This window comes from Osmia bicornis, chromosome 11, assembly GCF_907164935.1.
Source record: "Osmia bicornis bicornis chromosome 11, iOsmBic2.1, whole genome shotgun sequence".
Lineage (NCBI taxonomy): Eukaryota > Metazoa > Arthropoda > Insecta > Hymenoptera > Megachilidae > Osmia > Osmia bicornis.
Genome location: NC_060226.1, coordinates 5,643,102 through 5,660,013, shown reverse-complemented (window position 1 = coordinate 5,660,013; position 16,912 = coordinate 5,643,102). Strand labels below are relative to the sequence as shown.

Genomic DNA, 16,912 nt, shown 5'->3' with positions numbered 1-16,912 from the left:
TCTACCATATAAGGATAAACATGAACTGTTCATCTGTTAACATGGTATGTTAATATTAACTTTTATAACTATTTATAATTCATTAATAGAATAAACATTTATTGTTACAAAAATTGTCACTAATTTATGAATTGTTTCCTTTCTACATTTTTTTATACAATAATATACTGTAATTTTTTTTATTGGAAGATAACATTGCTAGAAACATGTTCTTCTCCGTTCATTTCATACAGTTTTGAATCAAAGAATTTGCTCTGTGTAAAAGGTGATGCCTCTCTTTTATTAATCCAAGAAAAAAATTTCGAAGTTTTTGTGAAGTAAGGACGCAATACGTTATCACGTTGGCATAATTTTTCATAATATTCTTTACCACCTTGAACATATTTAGGATCTAATTCAGCCAATTCGTATGAAATACTTTTATCAGCATTAACATCTATTAGTTGTTCTGATATTGCCCAAATAAGAAAAGCTCCAAAAGCAATAATACCATTGATTGCATAAACCAATATTTTTAATTTGATACGAGATTTTACTGCTATTTTAAAAGTATCATATATTAAAAAAAATATCATACAATCTATAATTGTATCTACTTGCTTAATCCAAAACTCAGGTCGTTTCACTTTTAAAATTGCTCGAGCTATTGCAAATTTCTGAGCATTTTCTGAAAGCACCAAAGATTCTAAGAAATTTTTTGAAGTTTCTTCATTCCATAACATATCTTTATTTTCTATTTTTACTTGATCTGCACTTAGACTTTCAGTACTTTCATAAGCATAATTTGGTGGAATTCCAATTATTGCATCAAGACCTAGCAGTGTTCCAGCATGAAATATATTTATATCATGAACACTAAATATTTGAATTTTATTTCTATCTTCTTCTGATAATTTTAAATCATTTATTACTTCTCTAAACCTTTTTTTAATTTTGTCTGGAACTGGCCGTTCATTACCATCAAAACTGTTTTCAAAGTTCAATAAAATTGATATAAATTACATATTAAATGATACTTAATACACCAATATATTTAAACACTCACCCATATGTAGCTCTGAATTTTCTATATTTGTCTAAGAATATAGTATTTGGTAATAAATTTACAGATACAATAGCACCTACTAGTAGAGGTCTAAACCTCATTTCTGATTTTATTATTAAAAGCTTTATAAATACTTTACAATCTCTGAAATATAATTATAACATTTATTAATATTAAAAATCAAAAGATAACATAAACTGAATAGTAAAAATAAGAAGAAATTGTAAGAAGTGCCACAAAATAAAAATGTTTAATAATTCAGTTTGTATTACACAAACATTTAAATATAACCTAAAGGCTTAAACATTGTATAATCCATATGGAAATAGAAAATATTTTATGGAATTATAGATAATAAAATACAAATGTACTACTATTATGTATTTATAAACGTAAAAATTTGTATATAAACTCAAATAATGAAAAAAGAAATTGGAATGCTATTTGAATGTAATCTTTGATATAATTTGATAAACGTATTTAAGTACCTTATAAAACAATATTGTTCATGTTAGAATATAACAATTATCGTCCTATTTTGTTGGTTAAATTGTTAGGTTTTGCTAGAAATAAAAGATAAAATCAAAGTAAAAGCATATAGAGATAATGCTTCTGTATTTATAGTATCTATACAACCACAGCAAACCACAGTAAAGATAGGAAGCAAGCGAACCTTCGGGTATGTATACAATATACATATATATGTATGTATATATGTATCTATGTAGAATCTTTAGCAGCTTTTTATATGTTTAAAAAGTATAGTATTTCAAAACAATGTATATACAATGTTATAAACACGTGTTTTATATTTTTATTTACATTAATAATATATAATATTCATGTTACATTATCTAAATTTCGAATTTCAAGTTCATATTATACCTCGTTGAACAATAAATCATTTGCATAGAGAGAAATATAATGGAAAGATAATTTGTTATTACTTGTAACATGTTTTAATAGGGCATGGTGAAAATATTCAATATCAACAGGGACATTTGTACATTACAAACAACTTCGGTTACCGATAGAAAAAAAAATTTGAACGCAAATCCTAATAACAGTTCCTTGTCCCGTTTAGTTTAATCGTCTTCGAGATGGATACTAGCACGTATTCTTACGGTAATCAAAATGTTCAAACCGTTGCACAGCGAAAGTTTTATCAGTGGGTACTTAAATGGATAAACGGTGTACACACGAATACTGAATCGAACGGTGAAGAAATGCGTGATATTCGACATTCGGCGAAGCCAGATGTACGAATACTCGCTAGTTTCTTGCAAGCAATCGGTTTTAAACTTCTTTCGTTTGAAAAGCATCATGATGGGTATGCTCAAAAGAAGACGGAAAATGATGTCTCGTCATCTGAACAAGGAGTTATTAGAGTTACAATTGAATGCGATACCTCAAATATGAGAGCAGTTTTGGAATTAGAAGGGATCACGTGTCGGTGCCCTAACTCCGATCATATTAAAGAAGCATCTTTTTGGAGCATAAGTGGTACCGGGCCTGTTGGAAGCACGGTAAGAACAGCAATTTCTGTTCAATTTTGCATCGAGTATGTTTAATAAAGAAATATTTCTTTCAGGATAACATTGTGCAAAAAGTAGAGGAGACAGGTAGTAATCTGATACCCCCTCTGTCAAAAGACGTTGCCCGACTTTTGCGTGATGTATCGTGCAAATTATTCGACACAATCGCGTACGAACCGGATGTCAATCGTAACACGGACGTAAGCTTAAATGTTTCGCGTTCAAGTAATGCATCTTGCGAACGGCAGAATGCTTCGAAAAAAGAAGTTGGAGTTACGCGAAGCCATACGCAACCGGAAATGCGACTTAATACGAACAGTTTAAATTCAAAGGCGAGTATTTTATTTGTTTGTATTTTATTCGAACCAATATTAGCAAATTAATGAATTTAATTTTGTAACGGCAGCGTCCCTTTGAAACTCATGAGAAAAATATAAACTCCGAGGCATCACAAATTCGAAATGAATCTACAGGACAAGAAAATAAACCTCCTTTACAACGTCAAAGAACGTGGGACATTGATGCCGAAATACAAAATTTGGATGAAGAACCACGACCATCACCTCCGAAGCTTACGAGTTCTCCCGCTATGATCGCTGAATTATCTAATTCGTTAGGGCAAATATCTCTACACAGCGATATTGACAATTCTAGAAATATAACAGAATACATTATAGGAGCAAAGGAGAATTTGGAAAAAGTACTTAAAATGTTGTTAGTTAAGAAACCAATGATTCTGAATGATTTATCACCTAATACAGGTAATTGTTTATATGATAAACATTTTTTTCAAACGTTATTTATAAAATTAATTTTTGCATTAGATCAGGACAGCGCATCCGTGAAATCAGCACCGGCGAATGTATCACCAACTGCTGTCATCAGCCCTTACAAATCAATTCGAACGAATACAATGGATAATATTAAACTTTTACCAAAGCAAAACAATTTGACGCATGAACAATTCTTAAAAATAACACGAGTACCGAAAGCACGACGCAGTATTGAGCCAATATTGTCCAGAAAGAATGAACAAGATAGTTCAAAGCTCGCCGCGGGTCGACGTAGTAGTTTTTATACCCCTTCGTCAGCTAATTCTAATATTTCATCACTTTCGAAACCGGAAATGAAACATAAATTGTTGGGTATCGGGAAGTACAATATTTCAAAAACTAATAACGCAATTGAATCTGATATTTCGAACAGGTATAACTATTGTTTTGGATACATATCGTAAGATTTATATGAAATAAATTTGTTGTCATTTGCTTTTTTTATTTTAGGATTTCATTAACAACAAGAGTTGCTTCACCGGAGCCAAAAATTGGTACTTCTCCAAATGTGGAAACATCGAATGGACGTGCTTCATTGATCAAACCTCCCACAAAAATTATAAAATCGATACCCGTTAAAATAAAGCCAGTTCAGTCTTCGAAAATAAACACAGGAATTGTTAAGAAGCCAAGAGTCAGCCTTTCGAAGGATTAAACTATTTGATTGTTTATATTATTTAATTTGTAGACATTTTCATACTATTTAATCATTTTAAACGAAGATTCGTTCAGATGTTTTATTTTTTTTTTTAAGTATTGAAATACATTATTATCTGTGAGTGTAATGATGCAAATGGATTAAAATATTTTCTTACTACAAAATGTATACTCATTTTTGCCAGTCATTTTGTGGTGCATTTGAAAAAAAAGAATCAAAGAAAACTAAAGAGCTCGATGAATGTATCGCGAATCAAACAAAATGTGTTTGCTCGAAAAAATGTATAACTCCCGAAATCGTAGCGTTCAGCTCGGTATCGTTTTCTAACAACTATTTTCTAATAAATGTTTAGACGACGATACCGATTACCAGGTCACACCACGTGGAGGTGGCTACGAGAGTGACCCACACTAACATCTAGTCTCGATTGAGAAATTTTGTATTCACAAACATTAGATCAGCGCAAATCTCAAAAAATATCAAAATAATTGTTTGACAAACTTGCATTTTAAAAAGAACGCCATAAATTAAATTTTTTAAAATTCTATCCTATCGCCATCTATACGATATCGGTTGAAACTACTCGACAAGTTACCGGAGCTACTTACCGACTTACCGTAGTTTCCGCTGTTCTCCGATAGTCGGCGCTAGTGTTCCCCTGTTTCGGATAATCGATCGGTAAGTCGTTGAGTAGTTTGCGCCACTTTTGAAGAGATGGCGCTAGGATCGAATTTTAAAAAATTTAATTTATGGCGGTCTTTTTGAAATGCAAGTTTATTAAACCATTATTTTAATGGTTTAATTAAGCCTTGTGTTGACTTTGACTGATTTCTAGAAAATATAATCGATGAGAATCATAATTGCATGATTTCGTCTAACATGTCTAACCCTAACCCGATCTAGGGGTCTCCGACACCCCAAAGCATGATCCCTGAAGAGCAATGAAATGTCCCGTCCGTTCCGTCTTTTTGTATCTATAGTCACTGCTGCTACTGCTTTTGATTACTGTGCTCTTTTTGATGGCGGTTGGAGTTTAGTTTTCAATCATGTCTTCAGTACTTGTGCCTGAAATTCCTGCAGCCGGATTTTCTTTTGACTTTTGTCAAAGGTACTTTACAGTTTCAAAGTTATATTATTTAAAAATATTGTATTACTAACATAGATAGTTATGGAAACTATTTTCTGATATATAACCTATTATGAGTTAATATTGCTGTGTCATTTATCATTAACACACATTTTTGAAACAAATTTTATTTATGATTGTTATGAGATTTGTTTAGTGAATTCATCTAGGTATATGTTTTTCTAGAAACAATTTCTTGATAAAGAAAGGATTGCAAGCACCTAAAGCTGTTAAAACAGGAACAACAATTGCTGGAATTGTTTACAAAGATGGAGTTGTTCTTGGTGGTGATACAAGATCAACAGAGGATACTATAGTTGCTGACAAAAACTGTAGCAAAATTCATTATCTTGCTCAAAATATGTAGTGAGTACTATAGCTCACAATTTTTTTTCATAACATTAGACGGTACCAATATGTTTGATAATTATTTTAAAGTTGCTGTGGTGCTGGAACTGCAGCTGATACAGAGATGACAACTCAGATGATATCCAGTCAATTGGAGTTACATCGTTTAAATACTGGTCGTACGGTACCAGTTTGCACTGCTAATGCAATGATTAAGCAATTATTGTTTCGTTATCAAGGCAATATTGGAGCAGCCTTAATATTGGGAGGTGTTGATTTAGATGGACCACATTTATTTTGTATTTATCCTCATGGTTCTTCAGATAAACATATGTACACTAGCATGGGCACAGGATCACTAGCTGCAATGGCTGTATTTGAGAGTAGATGGAAACCTAATATGGCGGTAAGATATTTTTATGCTATAAATTTTCTAATTAATTTATATTTCGATATTATTATTTGATTTTCAAACATGTATGTTTAGGAAGAGGAAGCTAAAGAGCTAGTTGCGGACGCTATCCGTGCTGGTGTATTTAATGATTTGGCTTCTGGTTCTAATGTAGACCTGTGTGTGATACGCAAAGGTTCCGTCGATTATTTACGCCCCTATGATGTTGCTAATGTCAAGGGACAGCGTACTATATCTTACCGATATAAACACGGTACGACTGCTATACTTGATAAAACAGTTCACCCTATAATTATTCAAGGAGAAAGTATCCGCAGAGTCGAAACAGAACCGATGGATGTATCATCATGAAATATATATTGAACACTTTTAAATCTATGTTCAAATGTGAATTTTTAATAAATAGCAGTAATTATGATACTTGAATTTGTAAAGTTCTACTCTTGTATTTCTTTCAATGAATAAATTTAATTCCAAACACTGAAGTATAAAGATTGTCTTTGTGTTTTGATTATAATAACTATGGTACAAAAGCTTAAAATCTACGAATAAATGTTAAAAAAGCCCAGCTGATTGCTTGAGCCTTTGCCTTTTCCAACCAGGAAGTTTTACAAACTCGTCAGGTTGCATCTTAAAAATTGCAATGAAGTTATCAAAAGTAAGATGCATTTCTTTACGAACAACATCGACACCGGGCGGTAACTTTTCCGGATCATTTTTCAAAACAGAAAGAGGATATTTTACATAACTGTCGAAGTCGCTCGATGATTTTGATAACGTTTGTATCTTAGGCACTGATTCCTTGTCTTGTAAGAGCGTGCAAAACGTTTCGAACGATTTGTATTCTCTAAGTAAATTATAGTTCCAATTATCGAAAAGTCCTATAAACGTTGAAGGTTCTATTCCTAAAAAACGCAAGACAATTTTTATTACAATATTTTCATAGACGTATAATATTACTGTACCTTGTTTAATCACAGAGATTGTTGTATTTCGATCTCGACCAGCTGGATGATTGTACAGAAATGTAATTCCTTCTTGTATACAATCTTTCAACGATTTAGGAGCGGAAAACTTTCCAATCCAAATCCATATCACGTTACCAGCATCCAGCAACCAAATAGCTTCTGGAAGAAGATTATTCTGACTGTATCCAAGAATTTCTTCACCAACGAACGTTTCGCATTCTGTTAAACACTGGTACAGGTGTTTCTCAAACTCTTCTCCATCATCAACCGTTTCTGTGATATAAGTGCCTTTGCCTTGTGGAAGTAAAAGTATTAGATTGAATCAAGTGAAATATTAAAACAAACGAAGAAGAAGAAGAAGTATATGCAACCTCCGATTTCCGCCCAGAACTCATCATCCTCGTTATTCTCAATCATCAGAATTGCATTTCTGGGTGCAAGTCGTCTGGATGCTTGTCTAGCATCTCCGGTACTTTTACCACCGCACCAGACTACAGGCGTGTTACAAAACAGAATAAAAACTCCACTGGAATCAAGGCTGCTGGCTCTGAGAGGTCTTTCGACAGCTTTAGAAGTGTAAGGAGTTGATCCGAAAACTTTAACGAGATACTTCTCAGGCGCTGCAAAATAGAGATTGCAAAGAATCTTCATATAAAGTGAAAACAATGGAAAGTTCATTAGTGGCTTACGAGAATCACGATGTTCTCCAGCTAATATCTTCAATTTCCCATCATAAATTTGCAGTAGATGATGTGGTTCTCTACCCTGGCATGCTTTTACCAATTGTCCAGAGGTGTCTTCCGCTAAACGACAAGCTGTCTCCAAAGCGGCCTCTCTATCCGCGTTCATAGAATGAACACCTTCCCAACAGTACACCTGAAACATCGTCGTTGTATCAATTTAAAATTTACACAATTTCTTCTTCGCACATGTAAATGAACGTACGATGGTTTTACTCCTGCGACCTTGACCGTACTTGTAACACATTACATAACAGGCTTCCGCATAATATATTCCTTTATCCTCCAGCTGAACCATTCCCTCTTTACGGCTCACTCTCCAGAGTGTTCTTTCACCTGATCCGTCGTCAACCAGTTGGCATTCAGCTGCCATTTTAGGCCTTTCGTTCATGTAATCAGGCTCGAAGTTCACAGGTAAAGTAAGCGGTCTGGTTTTCGTTGTTTCCCATCCCCTGACCAACGCCTTCATCTCTACGGGTTCCTGGGTCTCGACCGCTCTCTCAACGGACACACCGTTGCTATAATTCTTCTTCTTAACGAATCCACGTGCATTGCGGATGGCTTCCAACTTTTCTCGAGCATTCGCATCGCGCCCGACCCATGCCCAGACACCGGCCTCACCGCGGTCGATCAGATACACGGACTCGGAGGTGAGATCCGTGCGGAGAATCGGTCCAGATTTTAATTCCGCGACTTTGTATTTACCAGACTGCTCGCTGCATCTGTACAATTTCACGGGGCTTGGGACGTTGACCCTGTAAGGACGATCAGGCTTTACTATCCTGGTGGATGGATCTAAAATGCTGTCGAACAGGTGTCTGTCTGTTTCGGGTAGCGTTTGCTCGTAACCGTCATCGACAATTACGATGCGACCATTGTTGTTTCCTTTTCTTGACTCTAGGATGCTGACTGCGTGTCGTTTGTGCAACGGGTCTGACAGTGAACCCAGCCAAAGGAACACGATCCCCCTGTTTTAATGCCATAACATATTTTATTTTAATAATAATTCAATGTATATGAAATGGTGCTAAGGATAAAGGTAAAGGGAGAAATTTGTCAACATTTGTCTTCTGCTTTGAGAGAGCCTACTCTACAATCTTCTGTTACCCAACTTTCATTTACCCAAGAGAGGTCTAAATTACACCTCATTTCGTTATTTTAAGTCCGCCCATTGTTAAACAAGATCATTAGCGCAAGATTAGTCTGATACGAACAATGGTATTAAGGCTGGATTGTTAGGAAATCAGCATTAGTGAAATGAATCATTAATTCAACAAGATTATTAGTCATTCGATGCAGCAATATCTGGTTTACTCACTTGGATAAAACGTCCACGAGAATAACATCTCGCGAACTGAAATGGTCCCAATGAACCTTTTCCAGTTCGGTCAGAACGGGAACCGCGACGCCTGTTATTCGGTGCAACGTGCACGATGGTGTTTCGAAATGAAAATTCTCGATAACGAGACGTTGCCGGAAGTATGCCAAGAATCTTGGACTTTCGCGGCCTTGTGCTTCCCTTGATAAAATCGTAGCGGATACTTGAGAGTCTAGTTCGGCCGCACGAAGGGCGGCTGCCCCGGAAATCGTGGAATCGCACGTGGATCCGATCCAGAAGTGAATGACACGGACAATCGGGGTGGATTTTAATTCTTTCACCTGTTAATGAATTATATTTATTTTATTAGATATTTCTTATACTATATGTTCATTTTATTTTAGTTCCCACAAATCTTAATTAACTTTAAATTGAAAAGGCTGAAAAGAATGAGAGAAAGGAATAAAATAAAATTACCGGCATTCCAGGATAAGGAAGTGGACCGTCTTTCGGTGAAACCGCGTAGATGATATACGCCAACTCCGAGAGGAAATATCCCATATTACTTCCTGTGACGGCTGTAACTCGTAAACCCTGTTGCGCGAACATTAAAAGGCAATTTCGTATTTCACACTTTCACCCTTTTAACTGCTTGAAATAATAACAAAAAAATGGCAATTAATTTTTTCTTTTCGACTGTTACGCTACCTCAATCTTCCAAATGCGAAAGGTGCTGCTGTTCCTGGGGACATTCTTGAACACTTCACCGTTAGAGTCATCCGAACGGCAACTCCTGTCGTCCTGCGGTGCATCAAATTTAAAAAAAGAAAGCATTAAATACTTTGAACGAGTTTTACGCGAACGATATTACGGTTAATTCTGTTTCATGTTCAAACGAGTTCTTAGAGTGCTTTTTCTTTGCTCGCTCCTGAAACTTTGCCCGTAACATTATTATCAGGATTCGTAATTTCAGGAGTGTGCGATATCGGAGAAAAAGTAGAAAACAACGATCAATAAAATGATAGTTTCAATAGCTCGTGAGATAACGCGGTGCCAGCTTTCATTTCCTTTGGCACGTATCAATACACTCCTTTTGCTTTTCATTTTTGAATTGACCTGTCTACACAGATAATAACACAAATTTTTATTTTACAATTACAATTCTATACTATCAAAATTTCACAGAGCGACACGGTATCATTGTAACACATTCTTCTCACGCTTTCTTCCTTCAATTCCCTATTGTATTCCCTAATTACACACCGTTTCTTCGATCTTTCCCGATGGCTCTGACATATCACTTTGATAGAATCGATCGATCCTTTATTATTTATTTAAAATTCGAACGAACGCCGGCTCTCGGAATGACGGATGCGAGCGTGAATTTCGCAACGGAGAAACACGATCGTTGGACTCGCACCGAACGGTTGCTGGCAGAAAACTAGGGTATGAGAACTCGCGAGACCGAGGTCCTCGGGAGGACTTAATCACAGGTGATCCGCAATCGTTCGCGTGCGCGTATGTGTGGGAACACATTCGCACGTATCAGGTATATCGTACATAATCGTAGCTGAGCTGTGTGAAAATACAATTTGCGAAACCTAATCCTTACTTTTATCGGGGATTAATTGCCGTGTTATTTTCACGGTCAATGATGTTTCGACTGAACAGGATACACACGTAGGAATAAGTGTTACGACGAAACGGATGTACAGAAATATATGTATTGTTTTCGTATAAGTGCGTGGACGCGGCACAGTTTAACGCGTTAATGTATCCAGGGGGTCATCAACGTCTCGAATTTTGCAGAGAAGACAAATTTGGAATAGAAAAAAAGAGTGTAATTAAAATTTTAATTATAGGTCGAAATAATAAAGAAATTTAAATATTTCAATATGTGATTGATGATGAATCTTTGAATAAATCATTATAATGCTATTGAACTAATTTCTTTCGTGTCTTTCCCTCGCGTGTTTCGTTTCAACTTAAAATTAATTGCTCCACGCTTTCTTAGACGCGCGTTGCGTTATCCTCTTTTAACTAGGAATATTTCAGCACCGGTGATGTAACAGGCTGTTTACCCTTCCAGCTTGCACGCAGATTGCAGTTAGCGCATAGAAACCTGCTCATCAATATAGGTGATGCAAAGTGCAACGATCGTACGAGCCATTGTCTTTGCAGATGTATCTTCGCGTTCATTCATGCCCACACGTTGTCTTCATATGCATGCACGTTTATTGTTCGCGTTTCGTCTGCGACGATCATTTGCGGCAGGAAGTGGTGACTACACTGCTGCACGCCCACCTCGTCGTCCGCGATGATGTTTCGTTGCTAAAGTTTCGCGGAAGTGAAAATCTGTGGTTGTTGAACTTAAGAAGATTTTGGCGGGTTTCTTTACGGTTGTTTCCTTTCGATTTTCTGATCGACGCATTGATTGTTATGAGATCACTGCTGACCTCATTACGATTTGCTTATCGTAGGTACACTTGATTTCCATTCAGAAATCAAGTTTCCCGAAACAAAAGATTTAATGTAAATTTTTAAAGAAAAAAAAAAAAATAAATAAATGATCGATCACTTTAATGGTCATTAAATGCCACGATGGTATTTCTGGTACCTGTTGCACCAGTTACGCGATAGTTACGCTTTTCTGCAGACTCACCCGTCTAGAGAAATCCATTCTTCTCTCCCTGTTTATCCTTCGGGCGATTTAAAGGAACGCATGTACGATCCCGTGGCGATATGCGCGAAGAAGCAAGGAGAAGGTGTATGCCACGAGGTAACACCGGCTAACTGTACGCTGATAGAACTGAAACGATGCGTTCTTGAGTTAAAAAAGAAACCGTACCGGTGCGGACACGTCCGGAAGTGGGCCCGGAACTCCGGTCGGCCAGCCGTGACCACCGAGGACTTTATGAATACGCGTTGAGCCATGCGGGCATCGGTTCTATCTCGCATACATCTCGTTAGGGAACACCTGTCCTGTACCTTTCCAAGCGTCATCTCGCGTCCTTTACAATCTAGCTTTGCTTTTTTTCTTTTCTTAGCTCGAATAATGGATACACCATAGCGATTATTGGTCTCCTTTTAGAGGAAGATCAAGAGCGTGGCTTAGGAATGCGTTTATGATATTTGCTTACGATATAAACGACTTGATATAGACGGTATGAAACATGTTTTATGTTTTCCTTCTCTGGAAAAAGAGATTATGCGGATAAAGAGTAATTGGGTTTATAGGCAGATGTAATATTAGATAGATTAAGCGTGACAGACATTTCCTCATCTTTAGAAGTACAAAGCTGTTTGAATTTTTGAAGTATTTATAAATCTGTATTGTTATGTTTAAGGAAATGTTTGTTCCTCTTAATTTTGTATTAGAGCGCGGATTTTAAAAATGGTACCACCAGTGCCATCTAAGAGTAAATGGCGGAACTAACGAAACAGAAAGTTGTTTTTATTTAGAAAATTTATATTTTATTGATATGCATGATTGCAGAATACTTTATGTATGCCAATAAAGCACAAATATCCCTTATTTTGAAAAAGTAGCAATTTTCTACTTTGTTAGCTTCATCACTTGATGTTAGATGGTGACAGTAACGCCATTTTCAAAGCGCCCTTTTATTTGAAATTCAAAAATAATTTTGATAACTGACTCACCCTGTAGATAGGCTTGAACAATTACACGACAGTCGCTCATTTATTACAACCTTACTACAGCGTTGTTTCATAGCCGAAATGGAATCTGTCAGTTAATTTTTACAAAATACAAAGACATTTCTTAACTTTCTTTTATATGGCGTAGTGGAAGAAACTGATGGACTGGAAAAACGATGAGTCTGATCATTCCAGTGGTTTGTTTCTCTTATTTCATTTATCCCTATGTTTCATGGAGGTTTAATTACACATTTTTTTCTTATGAGTAGTTGAGAATTTGGCATGGGATGAGAGAAATATCTTGTCAAAGACTATGAGCGATATATGCCTGTCGGGCGCCCTTGGATGCAATGTCTGTTCTCAAGGAGTACAGGTTTACATAGTTGTTGACATTGTAATATTCTTCATTTGTACGAAGAAAAATAAATTTTAATATCAGGCAAACTTTGGTAAGTGCAAGGAATCAAGGAGCTTCACATCGGCCCTTGAACGTTTAGAGTTAGAGGCAGAAACTGAATACAGAAGGGATCCAATACCGATTCGACGAACGAGCGATGCCCAGACTGAACCATCCGAGGACACGGAACAAGAATTATATGACTTAAACCCCAGAGATGTATTGTCTTGTCGGAAAGCTCTTCAACAATCCAATATTCTGAATTTCCAAGTACGATCTGTAGATCTATCTGATGATCGGTATCGTAGAGTTCACTGTTGATAAATTTTGGGATGCTTTAGGGCGTTATGCATCCCCCGGAAGATATTGCTCCCTACTGGAAGAAAGACTCACGGATGTGGCTTTGGAAATCTGTGAGACTCATGCGAAAAAGAAACAAATCTAAGTCTTCGAATAATACGTGTGCTATAAATAATGAAAACGAAGAGAAGAAGTAACATAAATATTATTTACAATTTTAGACGTAAAGCTCCTTACACCTTAACCATTGTATTACTGACTGAATTGATTCCACTTTTTGATATGATTTATATTGCATTGAACAATAAGTGAAACCTATTGATAAGATATTTTAGTTTTTATATTATATTTATATTAATTTTCGAGTCCGCTATAACGAGTTATGAACAATAAAAAAAATGCGACAGTTCAGTACATTACTTACACTAAAGTAATAAACGAATATAATGCGTGTATATCTTTTACCGTGAAAAAGCAACAATACATTTGTTTAACATATGTACAAAATTTTTGAGTAAAGAGATTGTTTTGTATTTCAACCACAAGTTTCCACGGAATCTAATGCTTGTTTGTTGTTAAATGTTTCACCCATTTCGAAACGTACGAAATCCAAAATTTCAGCTTGTTCACTTTGCAACAACTGTTGGACAGATAAAGAAGGATCAAGTAAGAATTCTTGATATAACATAATATGTTCATCATCTATGTTTTCATTGGGTGTATCAACTTTTGTATCTCCAACCCTGATTGGGTTCATACCTAATATTGAAACGCATATTATTAATAAAAAATACATTTTTATAAGTAATGGTGAACAAATCTATAAACTTAATTTACCAATAACATGTTGGCAAAGTTGCATTCCTAAAACTTCGTTTTTCTTGTTAGACTTTAAAGCCACCAGTGCCCCATACCGTCCATAAGACGACGGTAATGGATTTAAAGGAGCAGGATGAGTGCAACCATATAAATATACACCTGGTTGAACACTCATGCACATTGCGCGTCTTATATTAATATTTTCTCCCACAGTTCCAATAGTTAAAGCAGAATGGTCACCTAAGCTTTTACCATCATTTGCAACCAACTCATTTATAGACTCTGGATCCAACATGGTTTTATTGACCAGTGAACTCTGTTCAAGCGACATTCCTTGTTTTAACACAGTGTTAAGTACAGTTTCTGCTAGATCATGAAACTTGTTGTTTCTTGCAACAAAATCTGTCTCACAGTTTATTTCCACAAGTGCTCCATATTTGTCATTAGTAATCATTGCTATTAATCCTTGGGAAGTTATTCTGGATTGTAATTTTGTTGCTTGAACCCAACCCTGGGCTTGAGCTTGTTCATTCAGCCATTGTTCAGCCTATAATATTGATAAAAATTACCGCTGTTCTTATACACATTGCATATCAGTAAGTTTCTTACTTTTTCCATGTCATTTTCATGTATTTCTAATGCCTTTTTACAGTTCACGAATGTGTAGCCAGTTTTCTTGCGTAACTTGCTCAATAATGTCTTTTTTGATCCATAGCAAAGTAAATAATTTGTATGTATGGTGCGAAATAATTGACGTGGAATCATCTGAAACACGTCATTTGTAGCGTTATTTCATATACTTAAAGAAAAACTGAGTTTTACATTAGTAAAACCTAACCTAGAAATACATAAGTATTATATCGATTATTACATTAATTAAAGCAATGATATTACAATAATGTCAATCTAAAGAAAATATTTCATTCTAAAAATTGTATAAATCCCATAGAAATCGATTAATTACGTTGCCTGGAAACTGCAGTCAATTGCTATCACGGGTGTTAGTCTGTTCACCAGCTAATGATGTTAAATGGACAGAAACAGCATTTCTAAGTCATTTAAACATAGTGCAAGATACTTGTTTATGTCAGAAAGTTTAACATTATTAAGGAATATTGTTCAACAATATACTTACTGTGTATACGATTTAAACGTCGAGATGTAACATTTAATCAGCGAAGTCTATATCCGAAAGTGGCGCCTTCTGCGGTTACTAAAAGTTCGATTGCAAGGTAGTACGAAAATCAAATTTTCAAAGTTACACAATTTTATTTATTCAATTATACTGTTCATAATTGTTTAAATTCATTGTGATAACTTAATTGCAAGCAAATATGCAATTTTAAGTTACATTTTTCATTTATTCAATAGCTTGTTGCAATAAATAATCTCAGGATGGAATGCGACTGCGACGATGTGTCCTCTTGCGAAGGTGTTTCGCATCCGGTGACTCGGAAAAAGGGCACCAAAAATGTTTTAATCCTACCAAAGATTGTCGATACAAAAATTGAGCCATTATTTTGTTTGCCACCACATTTAATGGAATGTAAACGATGTAAAAGAAAATACAAAGAACAACTGGAACGTAAACGTCAAGAAACTTATACAGGGAAACGATTGAAAACAGAAAACTTTCGTAGGTTGGTTAGATTTTTTAATGATTTTGATTTCCTGTTAAAATTAACAGCTCGATGCCTCTATTTAAATTTTTCAAAGGTACCTTTCTCTTTATAGCAATTATACAAGGTGTATAATTGAATATAAACAAATTTCATTAGGTAAAAATAAATGGTGTCGAATGGAACATCACGCGATACCTATGTTTGTTGGTACCGGAAGTGGAGGCGTTCCAAAATAAAAATTTTCTTTATTTCATTCGCAGATTTGTAGTCAGTCTTGTCGTTAAGCCGAAATTAGAGGAAGCAGATATAGATTTAAGTAACGATCAAGAGGTGAACCGATATTATAATTACATCTACGACGGGGCCGATACTATCCACACGGTACAGATTCAAGATGACGTGATAGAGAAGATATTGAATTTAGTCCCGTACCGTTTGACGGACCGTTTCAATTACTGCACGGAAAGTCTACTGATCGAGATCAAAGATATTTTTACTAGGAACATCAAGAAAGCGATATTGGAGCATGCTCTGAAAAATCCTCTCCAGGAAGATTCACGCGCGGTTTGATGAAAAAGTTCCATAGATCGTACGGGATCTCGTAAAGTATCTCATAAAGGCAGATTTTTTTGTTTCAACAGGTAGAAGAAGGAACCAAAGTGGACGAGATAAAGCGTGTTTTCCCTTATTTAACGGCTCGAATTTGCAAGTACCGTGAAACTTTTCGAGACAATTTGTTCTTGTTAAATCCATGCATGAAGATGACTTTGGAACAATGGGTTTGCCGTTTTCTGTAAGAGAATCCTATCTTTATGATCCTTCCTTCTTCGCGGCGTTAAACGAATCTTTTTTCCAGGGATTTTCGATTGATCGACTTGAAAGATATCGCAGAACATAAGAGTTGTTGGGACTTGACGGAATTTAAAGACACGGTTTTCCGTCAAATAAGGAGAGCAAGATCGACCCTGGTTAATTCTTGGTACGATGGCATACAAAATATATATCTTGTGGTAAATATATCGATAACTACTCATAGTTCTTCCCTTTGTTTCTTCAGGTATTACATCTTCTTTTTTTTTTTAGAATAATAGAAAGAAGCTGGTTCCCAGTCCATTGCAACGCGTACGATTTAGA

General features: G+C 35.6%; 5 protein-coding genes across 7 annotated transcripts; 2 read left to right on the top strand and 3 right to left on the bottom strand.

The window, feature by feature from the left end:
- Positions 1 to 71: 71 nt before the first annotated feature.
- On the bottom strand, positions 72 to 1,684 carry LOC114875929 (transmembrane protein 177). Its single transcript, XM_029186789.2, has 3 exons — positions 1,534 to 1,684; positions 1,046 to 1,189; positions 72 to 966 (listed from the first exon to the last, which is right to left on the bottom strand). The coding sequence occupies exons 2-3, from the start codon at positions 1,144 to 1,146 to the stop codon at positions 180 to 182; spliced, it is 888 nt and encodes a 295-aa protein (XP_029042622.1). The 5' UTR covers positions 1,147 to 1,189; positions 1,534 to 1,684; the 3' UTR covers positions 72 to 179.
- A 23-nt stretch (positions 1,685 to 1,707) lies between these two features.
- On the top strand, positions 1,708 to 4,230 carry LOC114875928. The gene is made up of 6 exons (XM_046287682.1): positions 1,708 to 1,724; positions 2,130 to 2,571; positions 2,637 to 2,912; positions 2,987 to 3,341; positions 3,405 to 3,786; positions 3,864 to 4,230. Exons 2-6 carry the CDS (start codon positions 2,146 to 2,148, stop codon positions 4,066 to 4,068), a joined length of 1,644 nt encoding a protein of 547 aa, XP_046143638.1. The 5' UTR covers positions 1,708 to 1,724; positions 2,130 to 2,145; the 3' UTR covers positions 4,069 to 4,230.
- An 825-nt stretch (positions 4,231 to 5,055) lies between these two features.
- LOC114875971 (proteasome subunit beta type-7) lies at positions 5,056 to 6,442 on the top strand. Its single transcript, XM_029186886.2, has 4 exons — positions 5,056 to 5,179; positions 5,384 to 5,563; positions 5,636 to 5,951; positions 6,033 to 6,442. The coding sequence occupies exons 1-4, from the start codon at positions 5,118 to 5,120 to the stop codon at positions 6,306 to 6,308; spliced, it is 834 nt and encodes a 277-aa protein (XP_029042719.1). The 5' UTR covers positions 5,056 to 5,117; the 3' UTR covers positions 6,309 to 6,442.
- Positions 6,443 to 6,498: 56 nt separating this feature from the next.
- On the bottom strand, positions 6,499 to 13,695 carry LOC114875970 (villin-like protein quail). Of its 2 annotated transcripts, XM_029186885.2 has the most exons (11): positions 13,551 to 13,695; positions 12,644 to 13,478; positions 11,646 to 12,176; positions 9,692 to 9,784; positions 9,461 to 9,577; positions 8,984 to 9,324; positions 7,871 to 8,633; positions 7,615 to 7,801; positions 7,297 to 7,545; positions 6,923 to 7,219; positions 6,499 to 6,862 (listed from the first exon to the last, which is right to left on the bottom strand). In XM_029186885.2, the coding sequence occupies exons 3-11, from the start codon at positions 11,661 to 11,663 to the stop codon at positions 6,513 to 6,515; spliced, it is 2,415 nt and encodes an 804-aa protein (XP_029042718.2). In that variant the 5' UTR covers positions 11,664 to 12,176; positions 12,644 to 13,478; positions 13,551 to 13,695; the 3' UTR covers positions 6,499 to 6,512. The 2 variants fall into 2 exon arrangements, with proteins under 2 accessions (XP_029042718.2, XP_029042717.2); XM_029186884.2 differs by lacking the exons at positions 11,646 to 12,176; positions 12,644 to 13,478; positions 13,551 to 13,695 and adding an exon at positions 10,247 to 10,402.
- Positions 13,696 to 13,781: 86 nt separating this feature from the next.
- LOC114875931 (elongation factor Ts, mitochondrial) lies at positions 13,782 to 15,357 on the bottom strand. Of its 2 annotated transcripts, none has more exons than XM_029186795.2 (4): positions 15,292 to 15,357; positions 14,766 to 14,921; positions 14,175 to 14,703; positions 13,782 to 14,096 (listed from the first exon to the last, which is right to left on the bottom strand). In XM_029186795.2, exons 2-4 carry the CDS (start codon positions 14,919 to 14,921, stop codon positions 13,873 to 13,875), a joined length of 909 nt encoding a protein of 302 aa, XP_029042628.1. In that variant the 5' UTR covers positions 15,292 to 15,357; the 3' UTR covers positions 13,782 to 13,872. The 2 variants fall into 2 exon arrangements, with proteins under 2 accessions (XP_029042628.1, XP_029042629.1); XM_029186796.2 differs by lacking the exon at positions 15,292 to 15,357 and adding an exon at positions 15,121 to 15,279.
- Between the last annotated feature and the right edge of the window lie 1,555 nt (positions 15,358 to 16,912).

Excerpts from the sequence above, each read along its gene's own strand:
- LOC114875928 (XM_046287682.1), top strand. The coding sequence starts at position 2,146 with ATGGATACTAGCACGTATTCTTACGGTAATCAAAATGTTCAAACCGTT. Across the intron at positions 3,342-3,404 it reads TGATTTATCACCTAATACAG|ATCAGGACAGCGCATCCGTG; the intron begins GTAATTGTTTAT and ends TTTTTGCATTAG. Across the intron at positions 3,787-3,863 it reads GAATCTGATATTTCGAACAG|GATTTCATTAACAACAAGAG; the intron begins GTATAACTATTG and ends TTTTTATTTTAG.
- LOC114875931 (XM_029186795.2), bottom strand. The coding sequence starts at position 14,921 with ATGATTCCACGTCAATTATTTCGCACCATACATACAAATTATTTACTT. Across the intron at positions 14,704-14,765 it reads ATGAAAATGACATGGAAAAA|GCTGAACAATGGCTGAATGA; the intron begins GTAAGAAACTTA and ends TCAATATTATAG. Across the intron at positions 14,097-14,174 it reads ACTTTGCCAACATGTTATTG|GTATGAACCCAATCAGGGTT; the intron begins GTAAATTAAGTT and ends TTTCAATATTAG.
- LOC114875970 (XM_029186884.2), bottom strand. The coding sequence starts at position 10,279 with ATGTCAGAGCCATCGGGAAAGATCGAAGAAACG. Across the intron at positions 8,634-8,983 it reads CTCGTGGACGTTTTATCCAA|GGGGATCGTGTTCCTTTGGC; the intron begins GTGAGTAAACCA and ends GCATTAAAACAG. Across the intron at positions 7,546-7,614 it reads TGGAGAACATCGTGATTCTC|CGCCTGAGAAGTATCTCGTT; the intron begins GTAAGCCACTAA and ends TCTATTTTGCAG.
- LOC114875929 (XM_029186789.2), bottom strand. The coding sequence starts at position 1,146 with ATGAGGTTTAGACCTCTACTAGTAGGTGCTATTGTATCTGTAAATTTA. Across the intron at positions 967-1,045 it reads AAATTCAGAGCTACATATGG|TTTTGATGGTAATGAACGGC; the intron begins GTGAGTGTTTAA and ends CTTTGAAAACAG.
- LOC114875971 (XM_029186886.2), top strand. The coding sequence starts at position 5,118 with ATGTCTTCAGTACTTGTGCCTGAAATTCCTGCAGCCGGATTTTCTTTT. Across the intron at positions 5,180-5,383 it reads TCTTTTGACTTTTGTCAAAG|AAACAATTTCTTGATAAAGA; the intron begins GTACTTTACAGT and ends ATGTTTTTCTAG. Across the intron at positions 5,564-5,635 it reads TATCTTGCTCAAAATATGTA|TTGCTGTGGTGCTGGAACTG; the intron begins GTGAGTACTATA and ends ATTATTTTAAAG.